The sequence below is a fragment of the Fringilla coelebs genome (assembly GCF_963513975.1).
Source record: "Fringilla coelebs genome assembly, chromosome: 21".
NCBI lineage: Eukaryota > Metazoa > Chordata > Aves > Passeriformes > Fringillidae > Fringilla > Fringilla coelebs.
In genome coordinates this window covers 3,335,493-3,349,439 of record NC_140047.1, presented here as the reverse complement: position 1 = coordinate 3,349,439, position 13,947 = coordinate 3,335,493, and the positions used below count along the sequence as shown (strand labels likewise).

General features: G+C 50.1%; 1 protein-coding gene across 1 annotated transcript in view; it reads right to left on the bottom strand.

The window, feature by feature from the left end:
* Positions 1–13,947, bottom strand: part of CACNA1B (calcium voltage-gated channel subunit alpha1 B) — a gene marked incomplete at its 5' end in the record, with an annotated part of 303,988 nt that overhangs the window by 175,000 nt on the left and 115,041 nt on the right. Inside the window, one exon of the mRNA XM_084219396.1 lies at positions 9,254–9,441. Within this exon, the coding sequence (XP_084075522.1) occupies positions 9,254–9,441 (188 nt within the window). The remainder of the gene's footprint in view (positions 1–9,253; positions 9,442–13,947) is intronic.

Sequence of the window (13,947 nt, the reverse complement as noted above, 5' to 3'; positions counted from 1 at the left end):
CTGCTTTCCCAGTGCTGGTCCCTTCCAGCCCTGGATTCTGACACCCCACATTCACCTGGAGCAAAACTTGATCCTTGGACACGACAGCAGCAAAGGAACCATGTCAGAAATGTGCTGTGGCATTCAGAGGGGCAAAACAAAGCCTCTCCTTGTGCTTATTATCCCTGTTAATGTGAGGAAAACCCTTCAGCAGCTTTTCCTTTTGCTGCCTGCTCACACTTCTCTGGTTAAACAGCTTTGCTTCTCAATATTTATTCACAAGGAGAGTTGATCATGTGCAGAGAGTGCTCACAGGAGACTCAACTCACCTCCTCACACCACTGCTGCCAGCCCCAGGACACACAGACACCACTGCAAACACAGCATTTCTTCTCTCTCCTCTCAATATTCAGCAATTGTGTGTCTGGGATTGGCTTCAGATCACTTCTAACAGAGAGCAAACCAACTGCTCATCAGTTGTACGAGAGAGAAGAGCAGTCCCAGTGCCACCAGGGACACAGAACAATTCCAGTGCCACCAGGGACACAGAGCAGAGCAGCCCCAGTGCCACAGAACAATTCCAGCGCCACCAGGGACACAGAGCAGAGCAGCCCCAGTGCCATCAGGGACACAGAGCAGTCCCAGTGCCACCAGGGACACAGAGCAGTCCCAGTGCCACCTGCAGAGTCCCATAGGCTCTCTGGAGCAGTCACTCTGCCACCAAATCAGCTGTGACAGTCCCCACGAGCAAAGCCAAGTGCAAACCCCCCAGAAAGGCACAATCTGAGCGAAGGCCCAGCAAAAGGACACTTAAGGCACCTGTGAGCCTTAACTGGCAGGTTTCAGAGGTGCTCAAGGTGTGGAGGTTCTTGAGCCCTGAGGAATCTCAGCCAGGGAGCAAAGAGGAGCCTTCATCCAAGTCTGAGATGAGGGGACTTGCTCTGTACTATTTATTTCCCTTCTGTTTTCTGTAGCACATTCAAACTGCACCCTCACACCACATCCCTGGGGGAGTTTGATCAGGAAATCACCTCATGGTCCAGGTAACCAGTGCTGGTCACATCCAAACTCCTCCTGAGGAACTTCACCTTGGAACCCCCAGCTCACACTTGGGAGTGATGGAGACCAAGAGTCACAGGTTTGATCTTCATAAATTAACCCGTCACTGGCACAGGGTGCCCAGAGCAGCTGGGGCTGCCCCTGGATCCCTGGCAGTACCCAAGGCCAGGCTGGACAGGGCTTGGAGCAGCCTGGGACAATGGGAAGTGTCCCTGCCCATGGTGGAGGTGGAATGAGATGAGTTTTAAGGTCCCTTCCCACCCAACCATTCCATGATTCTATGAAAGACCAAAAAGACACATGTGAGCTCTCCAGGCTGGGACAGCAGAGTCTCTTCTGCCCCTACAGCCCCAACACCACCCCACCAACAAAACCATCTCTGGGCTGGGCTGGAAATGAACAATTACATCCCAGCCTTTCATTTCTGTATCTTCTTAGGAATAAAGAAATTCAGAGATGTTGAGTTTGTGGGGTCCCCAGGATGAGATGAAGAGATGAGTCTGACTCCATGTTCTCAGAAGGCTAATTTATTATTTTATGTACTTATATTAAAGAATGCTATACTAAAACTATACTAAAGAATAGAGCAAGGATACAGACAGAAGGCTTAACAAGAATGACAATGAAAAACTCGTGACTGCTTCCAGCGTCCAACACAGCTGGCTGTGATTGGTAATTAATTAAAAACAATTCACATGGAACCAATCAAACATTCACCTGTTGGTAAACAATGTCCAAGCCACATTCCAAAGTAGCAAACATAAGAGCAGCAATCAGATAATTATTGTTTTCATTCCTTTCTGAGGCTTCTCAGCTTCCCAGGAGAAAATCCTGGGCAAAGAGGATTTTTCAGAAAATATCATGGTGACACCCCACCAACAAAACCATCTCTGGGTTGGGCTGCAAATGAAACAACAATTACATCCCAGCCTTTCATTTCTGTATCTGAGGAATAAAGAATTTCAAAGACACAAAAAAGAATGAAAAATACCAAGTGAATCATAAGCTATTTTAATTCAGGGAGGGTAAAGTTCCATTTGGGATCCAATTTAAGGTAGATTTATATCTTGTTTGAACTGTTCATCCCTACTCAAAGGATATTGAGTTAGGCCCAGTCCACAGTCTTGGAAGACCCACTGGACACTAATATTTGTCAGTAGGAAATGGAAGAAACATGAAAATCTCTTGCCATTAAGATCAAAAGAGAGCGAGGGTGCACTTTGACATTTCTCCTCTCCTGCAAGGAGCCCCTGCTTTGCAAAGCAAATTCCACTGAGGAGCTTTGAACTCCTGGAAAGATGAAAGGTGAAAGCCCAGCTCACTGAAAGTCAGCACGGAGCTTTCTGACAGCTCCAGATGGAGCACGTTTGACCCATGATTTTCTGGGTCCACAAACACAATTCTCAATTCTTTGGAAGTTCCTGGTGCACATCAAAGGCACCTCACAGAGGGAACAGAGCAGAGCAAACCGTGCTGGCTCTGAAGGACAGCAAGGAGCCCCAAGCCCTTCCCAATCCCCTGGGGATCCCACAAAAAGTTCTGAGCTCCAAACTCATCGCTGCCAGCGCCACAGCAGCTCCCTCAGGAAGGCTCCCAGCTGGCTCCTCTCTGTAAGGAATGCTTAGGCTCAGCCTAGCAAAAGAATTATTTGGATTGAGGAATTCATGGGCAGGCCCTGAAGTTTTCAGGTTTTTCTCACTTTGCAAAAGAAGGGGAACTTCCCATGGCAACCAGTGGAGGGATTGATGATGGACAATAAGGTTCTTGCATGGGCAAAACTGGGAAATACTTCTCGGAAAAGGAAACCAGAGTTGTACTATTGCCTCTTTAAAAGGTTTTCCACCTCCACAGAGCCCATTTTAGCAATAGATGAGTCACTGTCATTCACAAACACCAAGCACGTAAACAAGAGGATCTAAAATGATCCAGAAATTACCTTGATTTGAAAACTAGATCTGGAGGGAAAACAATGCTCAGGAGGACTCAGATCCCAGGGCACCACAGCTTCTCTTGCTGAGTAGTGCCATTGTTTCCTCCCCACCCCAGCACAGGGATTTCTTCACCCAGACTCTGCCCTTGGAGTCCATCACTGGAAATATTCTCCTTCAGCAGCACCAACATCCCCCAGCTCCAGCAGCCCCTGGGTACTGCCAGAGCCCTGCTCAAAGCATGAAAACAAATGCAGCACATCCAGACACTTCATGGGGATAATGAATAAATTCACATAACGTGGGGGGTGTGCATTCTATTCTGGGGGTGCGTGTATCTGTCAGAGCTGGGGCAGTTCTCTCTGTTCACTGGGCAGTTTTCTTTCTCTCCCCCACAGCCAACCCTCCCTCCAGCAGATCTCTGCTGTCCATGGCCACTGAGTGTCCCTGCAGGGCTGATCAAATTCCATCATCCCATGGGGAGATGCTGTGCCCAGGGCAGGAGCCAAGCATTCCTACCTGGATACAATCTGCCCTGGAACAGCACAGCAGCCTTTGCCCCCTGCATTCCCAGAGGAGCAGCTTTCTCCTGCCCTGCATTCCCAGAGGGAGAGCAGGCCCATCTCCAGCAGCCCTGGAGCTGCAGAGGAAAACTCCCCCCTTGTGCAGGATCCTGCTGCAGCAGAACCACAGCTGGCACTGCAGGAGGGCTGAGCCCCCCTGGGATGGGGCTGTGCCCCCACCCTGACACACAGGGGACAGGGACTGCTCTGACTCTGGCAGGGGTTTGTTTGTACTATGGCATTTGTATTTTTAATTTTCCTATTAAAGAACTGTTATTACCACCCCCGTATCTTTGCCTGAGAGCCCCTTAATTTCAATATTATAATAATTCAGAGGGAGGGATTTACATTTTCCCTTTCAGGGGAGGCTTCTGCCTTCCTTAGCAGACACCTGGCTTTTCAAACCCAGCCAGCCAGCCTCAACAGCAACCTGTGTTGTCCCATGTCACCCCAAGGCCAGTGGGATGCTCCAGGTGAACAGCACAAGCTCAAAGGGCCACCCTGAACCAGAGATCCCAGAGCAGAGACTGCCCCAGCACCAGCACACCAGATGCAGAAGCTGCACCAACCCAATGATTGCTGAATCCACACTGCAGAGAGAGAGAGACCCAGCTCCTGCCACCAGCCCAGCCTGGCACTGGGCTGGGCCCAGCTGCACAAAGTCAGGTCTAGGGCATGTGGCCCCTGAGCAGCATTTCCCCCCACAGCAAGCTGCTGCTGTAGCAGATTCTTCCCTAATTTCATGGTCCAGAAAATGCTCTGCCCATGCTTGAGGGGTCTCTGACCTGTCTGCACTGGGCTGGACTGAAACCCTGCCAGAGCACTGGGCTCCCACTCTGAGGAAAACAGTTGGGTTGCTCTATTTTAATACATTCCCAGGTGATGCTGAAGGTAAGAATTAGCAGGAGGTGCTCCATTTGCTGGAAAAAATGTTCTTCCTCAGCACCAACTTTCCTAAACCACCTGTTGCTCCTTGGACACTTTTGAGCACAAACAAGCCACAGCTGAGACAAACCTGCAGCTCTCCGAGGAGCTTGGTTGGAGTCATTGTTCCAATGCTTTTGTGCTGCTGAGGCAGGAAGTTTTTTCCCCCAGCTTATTATTGAAGTGTTTCACCCTACTGATGATTCAGCCTCTTTGCTTCAAGCATAAATCACCTCCCAGATAAAGCCTTGCTAGAAAGCTTTCATGAGCCCCAATTAAAAGGAAAAGTCTCTGGAAGTATAAATAGCGGATCAGCATGGTAAAAATGGGCTGGGATTTGTGAACTTGCTTTCTTCTTGCTCTCTTAATTCCTCAATTTATCACAGGACAAGGAGTGAATATTTACAAGGTAGGTTTCCAACTGCAAAGGCTGTGCTGAAGCCTTTGATGCTGTGACTTTCTTAATCTGTATGAAAGCTGGATCTGGACCCCCTCTAAAGTCACTTCAGTCCTTTGGGAATGACTGAATAATCCCTCACAACAAACCCCTCGCTTTGACAGACCTGAGCCCAACCATCAAACCCCAGTCCCTCTCTCCTGAACACCCTTGACACCAAACTCCTCGGTTTGCCTGGTGCCATCACAGCCCAACTGTCTCAGCCTCCAATCTGCTTTGAGGACAGAGCAAACCCTCCCAGATTTCAATGAGTGCTGAACTGGTGAAGCACATCCCACCCAGTGACTGCTCCCTGATGTCACAGTCACATTCTCTGGAAAAATCCCTTCCCCCAGGGCTTTTCTCCTGGGAAGCTGAGAAGCCTCAGAGAAAAGGAAAACAATTCTTCTCTCATTTGCTTCTCCTGTGCTGTGCTCATGTGCAATGTGTTTGGAGATTGTTCACCCACAGGTGATTGTTCCATTGCATTCTGCTGGGAGTTGTTTTCACTCTTTGGCCAACCAGGGCCAAGCTGTGTCAAGGCTCTGGAGAGAGTCAGGAGTTTTCATTATTATACTTTTAGCATTCAGTAAGAATTTTTTCTGTATTCTTTAATATAGTATTCTTTAATATAAGATAGTATCACAAAGTAATGAATTAGCCTTCTGAGCACATGGAGTCAGATTCATCATTCCTCGCTGCCACGAGGGTCCCTGCAAATACAATACCCTGAGATCCCAGTAAAACCCTGGCTGCCCTGAACAGCCACAGAGCAGCAGGAGGTGGGGAGTGAGAACAGAGCCCTGCTGATGCAGGACAATCAATCCAGACATTTTGCAGCAGGAAATGAATGGGCCATTAAGGCAGAAGTTGTAACCTCAGCCTTCCCCTAATGGGTCTCAGTCCCAGACTGCCTGGCAGCACAGGGATTTCGGTCCCAGCAGGGCTGGCTGCTCCAGCAGCACCAAGGGAGGGGTTTGTACAAGCAGGGGGACAAATCTACCCCAACCTGGCCAGCCTGTGGTGGTGGCACTCACGGGAAGGGGTGAAGGAAGGGCTCAGCTAAGCCTCAGGATTAGCAGTATTTATAAATCACAGTTTAGGTTGAAGGGAACTTAAAGCTCATCCCATTCCACCCCTGCCATGGCAGGGTCACCTCCCACTGTCCCAGGCTGATTCCAGGACACTTCCAGGGATCCAGGGGCAGCCCCAGCTGCTCTGGGCACCCTGTGCCAGGGCCTGCCCACCCTGCCAGGGAACAATTCCCAATTCCCAATATCCCATCCATCCCTGCCCTCTGGCAGTGGGAGCCATTCCCTGTGTCCTGTCCCTCCATGCTTGTCCCCAGTCCCTCTCCAGCTCTCCTGGAGACCCTCCAGGCCCTGCATGGGGCTCTGAGCTCTCCACACAACCTCTTCTGTGTCCATGGGGCCTCCTCTGGACTTGCTCCCACAGTTCCATGTCCTCATTATGTTGGGGGCACCAGAACTGTGTGTTTTTCCCTGCTTTCATGAATTAGCAGGAGAAAAAGCTCCTTTTTTCTTACTGATGCTTAATCACAGTTTACACAGACCATATCTTGCCTCCCATGGTCCCACAGCCTTTTGCAAATCTTAATTAAGGAAAAGATTAAAAGTAGGTGCACAGCTCAGCTCTGATGAGTATCCTGCATCAGGGGAATGCTTCTCTCCTTGAGGAGACCAGAGCCTGGGGCTGACAGGGAAACATCGCCTGATAAAATTTTCCTAACAAAAAACCATTTTCCTCAGGAGTGGAGAACTGGGTTGGTGAATCAGAGTTCCCTGAACAAGGAATAACCTCTGACACTCCCCCTTTGTTGAGGTGTTCACTTACTCTACCTGCTCTGGATTCAATGGGAAACATCTTCCAGATTCTTCCCAGTCTGAGCCCAGATCAGGTCGGTCCAAGCTGCATCCCCGGGCAGCTTCTGCACTGCCTGGAGCAGGATGGATGGATTCCACCTACAGAGGAGTGGCCAGGATGAGGGAGGTGATTCCCCCCTCTACTCTGCCCTTGTGGGACCCCACTTGGGATTCTGTATCCAGGTCTGGGGTCCTCAACATCAGGAGGACCTGGAGCTGCTGGAGCCAGTCCAGAACCACAGAGCTGCTCCAGGGCTGGAGCCCCTCTGCTCTGGGGCCAGGCTGGGAGAGCTGGGGGTGCTCACCTGGAGAGGAGAAGCTCCAGGGAGAGCTCAGAGCCCCTGCCAGGGCCTGAAGGAACTTCCAAAAAGGAGGGAGAGGGACTTTTTATATGAGCAGAGTGACAGAACAGGGGACAGTGATTTCAAACTGAGAGAGAACAGAGTTAGATGGGATATTGGGAATTAGGAATTGTTCCCTGGCAGGGTGGGCAGGCCCTGGCACAGGGTGCCCAGAGCAGCTGGGGCTGCCCCTGGATCCCTGGCAGTGCCCAAGGCCAGGCTGGACAGGGCTGGGAGCAGCCTGGGACAGTGGGAGGTGTCCCTGCCATAGCAGGGGTTGGAATGGGATTATCCCTTCCCACCCAGACCATTCCATAATTCGATGGCTTCACTGCTGTTGCCTGTGCACAGCCTGACCATGCATCCACAAACACCCCATGGAGGATTTTCAGTCACTACTGCAGCATAATCTGGGCTTTTGTCTCCTTTTTTCAGTTTGATGGAGTTGGAGTAGGCACAGAAGACACCAAACCAAGAAACAAGAGGCCAGAAAGCAGCACGTGAGTGAAGCTGTGAAAAGGCTGAGGGCTGCACAGAGAGGCTCTTCCCCACCCACAGCTTCTCTGTTTCCAGCCTGCAATAGCACAGCCAGGTCCTCAGCAAGCAGAGCAGCACAGGGAGGGGCTGACAGCCCTTGGGGACAAGGGACAGGTGGCAGGGGTGGCTCCTGGCATCCCTGACTTCTGCTGAGTGTCCCATGGCACAGCACAAAGCCTCCCCTCAGTGAGAACATCCAGAGCCCCTCAGATCTGCCAGACCAAACCCTGAGCTGGGGTCTCAGACACAACAAACCCAACTCTGCAGCTGCTCCAGGCACCTGCTCCCAATTCATGGGGATCCAGAATGAAACTACAACAGCTTCAAACAGCCCCCAAAATCAATACCCCCATAGTAAGCTCTGGGTTTTGCATGTGGCACGAGAGGCAGGTTGGGAGAAGATGATCTCATGCACCACATATTGATTAATCAATTCCAGCCAGGATGCTAATGGGCTTTTCTTACAACACTTGGCACCAGGAGGAAGGAGCAGGAATGCTGAATGAGAAACTGGTGGTGTGGTGAAGCTTTAGGGTGAGGGGAGAAATCTTCTAGAGATGGCTTGAAGTGGTCAGAGACTGGGAATAAATGGAGGAACTGAGCAAGGAAGGGAGAAGGGAATAAATCACATTTATTGTCTCCAAACACAGCAGAATTGTACCTGACAATTCACTGTGGCTGAGGATAATGCTTTCCTGTTGCTACAAAAACCCTCCCAGGAAGGACTGAAAGGGCCCAGCAGGGCTCTGGAGTCTGTGATGGAGAAAACTGAGCACAGCATCAGCCCTCCAGCCAGAGAAATGGGCTGAGGGCATCAGTAATGCCCAGCTTAGGGGTTTTTCCACAGAAACTACACCCTCAGATGAGAGCCTTGCACTGCCTGGAAGGCAGCAGAGGCTGGGGGAAATCATCCTGTTCTTTGTAAAACCAGGGAGAGCAAAACAGAACAGCCAAGAGGTCATGCCAGTCGTGGTCCTGCCTTGCAGGAGGCAGGGGAATTCAGCCTGGTGCATCTTCTCTGCAGCCCACAGAGTCATGCCAGGGGTGAAGGTGAGTGACAGGGCTTTGTAAAGCTGGACTGGACTAAACAAGACCAGTCCTGGAGCTCAGTGTACAAGTTTGATCACCCAGTCAGGAGAAGAAACCGAAAATATGAAGGGGTTGCTGCTTTTGCCACCCAATTTTGTACAATTTGGAGTTTCTGTGGGGCATTGTGAGAACCTGCTTCTACTCACCCAGCAGAGCACAGGAGCACCTTGGGGTGACACAAGCTCCTGCACTGCCACCACCCAGGTTTCAGTTTTCTCACTGAAACCATCCTGAGAAGTTTCTGACTGAAACCATCCTGAAGAGTTCTGGATTGGAGCCATCCTGAGAAGTTCCTGACTGAAACCATCCTGAGAAGTTCCTGTCTGGTGCTGCTACATCCTCCTGCTCCTACTCAACCCATAGCTGAGCAACTCTGCACCCTCAAAGCACCACAGACTCAACCAGAAACAGACCCTCAGGAAAACAGGAACAATCCTCCTCAAAAGCAGGGGTTCAGGAGGTGAAAACCACACAAATTTTTCCCACCCAACCCCAGCCCCAGCAGAGCACTCACGTTGTAGAGGATGTCGGTCCAGCCCTCCATGGTGATGCACTGGAAGACGGTGAGCACGGCGAAGAGGATGTTGTCAAAGTTGGTGATGCCGTAGTTGGGGCCCTGCCAGTACTCCCTGCACGTGGTGCCGCTCTCACACTGCCTGGCAGGAGGCTCCTCTCCACAGGGAAAATCCCCCACCTCCTCACCTGCAGAGAGGGAAGAGAAGTTACTGATTGGAACTATCCTGAGGAGCTCCTGCTTGCTGGAACTGTCCTGAGGAGTTCCTGATTGAAACCATCCTGAGAAGTGCCTGCTTGGAACCATCCTAAAAATTTCCTCTTTGTTGGAACCATCCTGAAAAGTTCCTGCTTGTGGGAACCATCCTAAAAAGTTCCTTCTTGTTGGAACCATCCTAAAAAGTTCCTGCTTGCTGGAACCATCCTGAAGAGTTCCAGCTTGTGGGAACCATCCTAAAAAGTTCCTGCTTGGAACCATCCTAAAAAGTTCCTGCTTGTTGGAACCATCCTAAAAAGTTCCTTCTTGCTGGAACCATCCTAAAATGTTCCTTCTTGCTGGAACCATCCTAAAATGTTCCTTCTTGCTGGAACCATCCTAAAAAGTTCCTTCTTGTTGGAACCATCCTAAAAAAATTCCTGCTTGTTGGAACCATCCTAAAAAGTTCCTTCCTGGAACTGTCCTGAAAAGTTCCTGCTTGATGGAACCATCCTAAAATGTTCCTGCTTGTTGGAACCACCCTAAAAAGTTCCTGACTGGAAACCATCCTGAGAATTTCCTGTCTGGTGCTGCTGCATCCTCCTGGTACCACTGTGAGGATTAAATCCACGTTTTGGGTTTCTTTGTGCTGCCATGGACATGGAAAAGTCATTGTGCCCCTGTAATCATTTCCACACTGCTGGGCTGTGGGAGATGAGTCAATGGGGGGTGGAGCAGAGTGCCCTGAAGTGCCCAAAATTCATAGTTTGCCATCTCACATGGTGGAACTGTTCAGGTTGGAAAAGACCTCTAAGATCACCAAGTGCAACCATCAACCCAGCACCACTAACCCATGTCCCCAGGTGCCACATCCACACGGTTTTGGGCGCTTCCAGGGATGGGGACTCCACTCTGGGCAGCCCCTTCCAATGTCTGACCACCCCTTCAGTGAGGAAATTCCCCCTAATCTCCAGTTTAAACCTCTCCTGGAGGACTTGAGGCCATTTCTTCTCATTCTGCCACTTGTTACCTGGCAGAAGAGGCTTCCAAACTCAAATAAGTTCTGGCTCATGACAGCCCAGTACATCTGAGAGACCTGGAAACAGTGTAAGAGCAGCAGGAAAGAAAAAAAAACCACAAAAAAAACCCCCAAAAACCCAAAATAAAGCAACACCACAAAAAAAATAAAACCAACAGTGTGGTAAAAGCAGGGCTTTGGGAACATCACTCACTTCAAACACCCTCAAAGTGATAAATATTTGCTCTTTAAAGCAAAGGGCACCTTCTGCACTAGTGCCAGTTTGAGGGTGTGGACTGCCCTGGAATTGCCCTGGTACAGATGTGGGAGCACAGCTGCATGAGGGGCCCCTGGTGTCACCCCAAGGCAGCACTGAAGGACTCCAGCTCCTCCATGAGCTCCACATTTTTGCTCCAAACAGAAGGTAAGGATCCATGGGGGATGGTGCTTCTCTGGTGAGTTTCCTGCAGACCCAGAGGAGGCCAAGGTGGATAAATCTGTCAGGGAAGGACCACCAGGAATGGCCAGGACCATCCCAGCACCTTCCAGGCTCAGCTGGGAAGTGCTGCAGGCTGGAAAACTCCAGTGCTGGGTTTTCAGAGGAAGCAAATGTCACAGTCATATTCCCTGGAAAAATCCCTTTACCCAAGATTCTTCTCCTGGGAAGCTGAGAAGCCTCAGAGGAAAAGGAAAACAAGAATTATCTGATTTGCTTCTCCTGTGTTTTGCTGCTTTGGAATGAGATTGGAGGCTGTTTACCCACAGGTGATTGTTCCATTGCATTCTGCTGGGAGTTGGTTTCACTCTTTGGTCAACCAGGGCCAAGCTGTGTCAGGGCTCTGGAAAGAGTCAGGAGTTTTCATTATTATCTTTTTAAGATTCAGTAAGTATCCTTTCTGTATTTTTTAGTATAGTTTAATATAGTATTCTTTAATATAAGATGGTATCATAAAGTAATAAATTGGCCTTCTGAGCACATGGAGTCAAATTCATCATTCCTGCCTTTGCCTGGGAACCCCACTAATTCAATAAGCAAATATCCCAAGCAATATCCCTGTTTAGAGATCTGGGATTGGGGAAGCATTAAAGGGGTTTTAAAAGGACATGTTATGGTCATGGAGCAGCAAACAGCACAAAATCTGATTCACCTGTGGAAAAAGCAGGAGCAGCACTAACAAAAATTAGTAATAATCATTCCACAGAGCAAAGCCTGCAGGAGGAAAGCAAAATTGTGACGGTGGAGCAGGACAGAAGTGTGTGTAGAGATATATAAATATATATGTGACACTTTCCTGTTGACTCAACACCTCAGTGCAGGGCAAACCTCCAGCTCCCAGATGGGTCACCACAGGCTCTCACACAGGCTTGGTGAGAGGAGAAATGCCAAAGCTGGCTCCTGCTGACCGTTTGTGATGTGCATTAAAAGAGGATCCAGTTTCATCTCGGTTTGGCCTTTTGCTGCCAGGGGATTCTCTGAAAATGCAGTGCACATCTACCACAAAGGGGTGGGTGGGGGATTTTTTCCTTTTTAAAACAGTGACCAGAACTGGCCCTTACTCCTTATGGCTGGAGAAGACAGAGAAAGGGTGAAATTCAAGGAAAAATGGGAAATAAATATGGTGCCCTTCTCTCCTGGAGCAGCTTTGGGGCATTTGGGCTGGGTCAGGTGCTTAAAAATAATCCTGTGTCAGCACAGAGGGTGCAGGGAGAGGGAAACAGGACTGGAGCAAAACTGCCACTGAGTTTTACCCATTTTTCAGTACAATAATGCCATGTTTGCAGCTCAGAACAGCCAGGCTGAAGGGGAAAGGCCTTGAATAACCCTTTGGCCATATTTTGGTGCCCAGCACTCCTTTGTGCTGCAGTTCATCACTGACCTACCCAGGCTATTGGCTCAGCAGAGCAACACTTGCTGTTGACACCTCTGCTTGGTCCCCTCATGATGCCCAGTTGGCTCCTCTGGCTCCTGATTCCAGGAAAAATCCCAGGGGTTGGCTCACTTTGGGGATTTGGAACAGAAAGGAGCACGAGCAGCTTTCCCTCCTCCCATTTTCCACCCCCTACCAGAGGCATCCCTTTAATGAGTTCACATTTCCACCCTCAGGCTGGTTTGGAGCCCGTGGTCTCTGCCCAGGCTCTTTAATGCACCTCTGTGGAGATGAGGAGCACTTAGGTTTTCAAAAGCTTTGTGGGTTGCTCTGCTGCTCTGCTCCCAGGGGATGCAGTGCCAGGAAACCTCACCCCCCTCTCCTTTCCAGAAACACCATTTCCTGCCTGGCAGCTGGAAGGGATGCTCAGGGCTCACCCAGAGCCAGCTCAGCTGCCCCAGAGCCCCTTCCCCTGCCTGCTGAGGGGCTTTGGGGCTGAGCCACTGTGCAAGAGGTATTACAGAGAGAAGTTTGATAAGAGCCATGTTCACCTCTGAAAGAAATTTCTACCAAGGCTGTTGACACAGAAACCAAGAAAGAAAGGAGAAATAAGAGAAAGCTGCAAGTGCCTGTTCCAATGAGCACTTTGATTGTCTTTCCTGACCAATGAGTAAAGTGCAAACTGATGAGTTTGTAAGGATGTATAAAAAGCATGCAGGCTAGAATAAAAACAGTTTGGAGCCTTCTGAAAATGGAGTGCTGCTCTGTATTGGGACTCAACTACGACAAGCCACAGCTCACAACGAGCCAGCAGCTGCAGAAATGCAGCTCAGGCAGCAGAGCTGCAGCCATGCTCCCAATTCCAGCTGGAATGCGCCCAGCCAGCAAGAGGAGCTTGCACATGACATCAGCCATGACAGAAACCTGTCCTGGGTCCCCAAACCTGGCCCAGACTCTCTTGGTCCCCACTGATGGCGCTCAGGGAGCACACACAGCTCTGGGGGTGATGTTGGCCTTTTGCTCTGCTCTGGGGAGGGAAGGAAATCCTCCCTCGTGAAAATCCTCCCTCATCAGGTGTCAGCCGTGAGGGAGAGCCTCGGGCTTTGCCTGCAGCTGCCTCCTGCTCACAAGGGATGCACAAACATCCCCTGCCTTGTTTGCAGTCTAACAGACCCGAAAATGCTCCTGGCAAACCCCAACCTGCTCAGGATTCTCCCTCCCCTCCACCTCAGCACGGACTCTGCTGCTCCATCCACCCCCATCCTGTCACTGCTGTCCCTGTCCCACTGCCACAGCTCCTGGCAGGGGCCACACCACCCACAGAGGGACTTCTCCCTCCTACAAATCCAGCCCAAAACTTCCCTTCCTCCAGCAATTGCCAGGATTTTCTCACAAGGCACAACTCCCAACTCTCCTTCACAACCTGCTTTATGTTATTCCAGCATTCCACAGGAACATGAGCAAAAATTCCCTTTGTAAATCTCTGTGCACACTGAGTGTATTAAACTGCTCCTATCAGAAAGCACCGTGAGGGATGCCCAGAGATTTGGCAGGGCTGTTCTTTTATCACCATTGCATTGCGTGGAAATAAATCAATATTAAGACCTATTAGT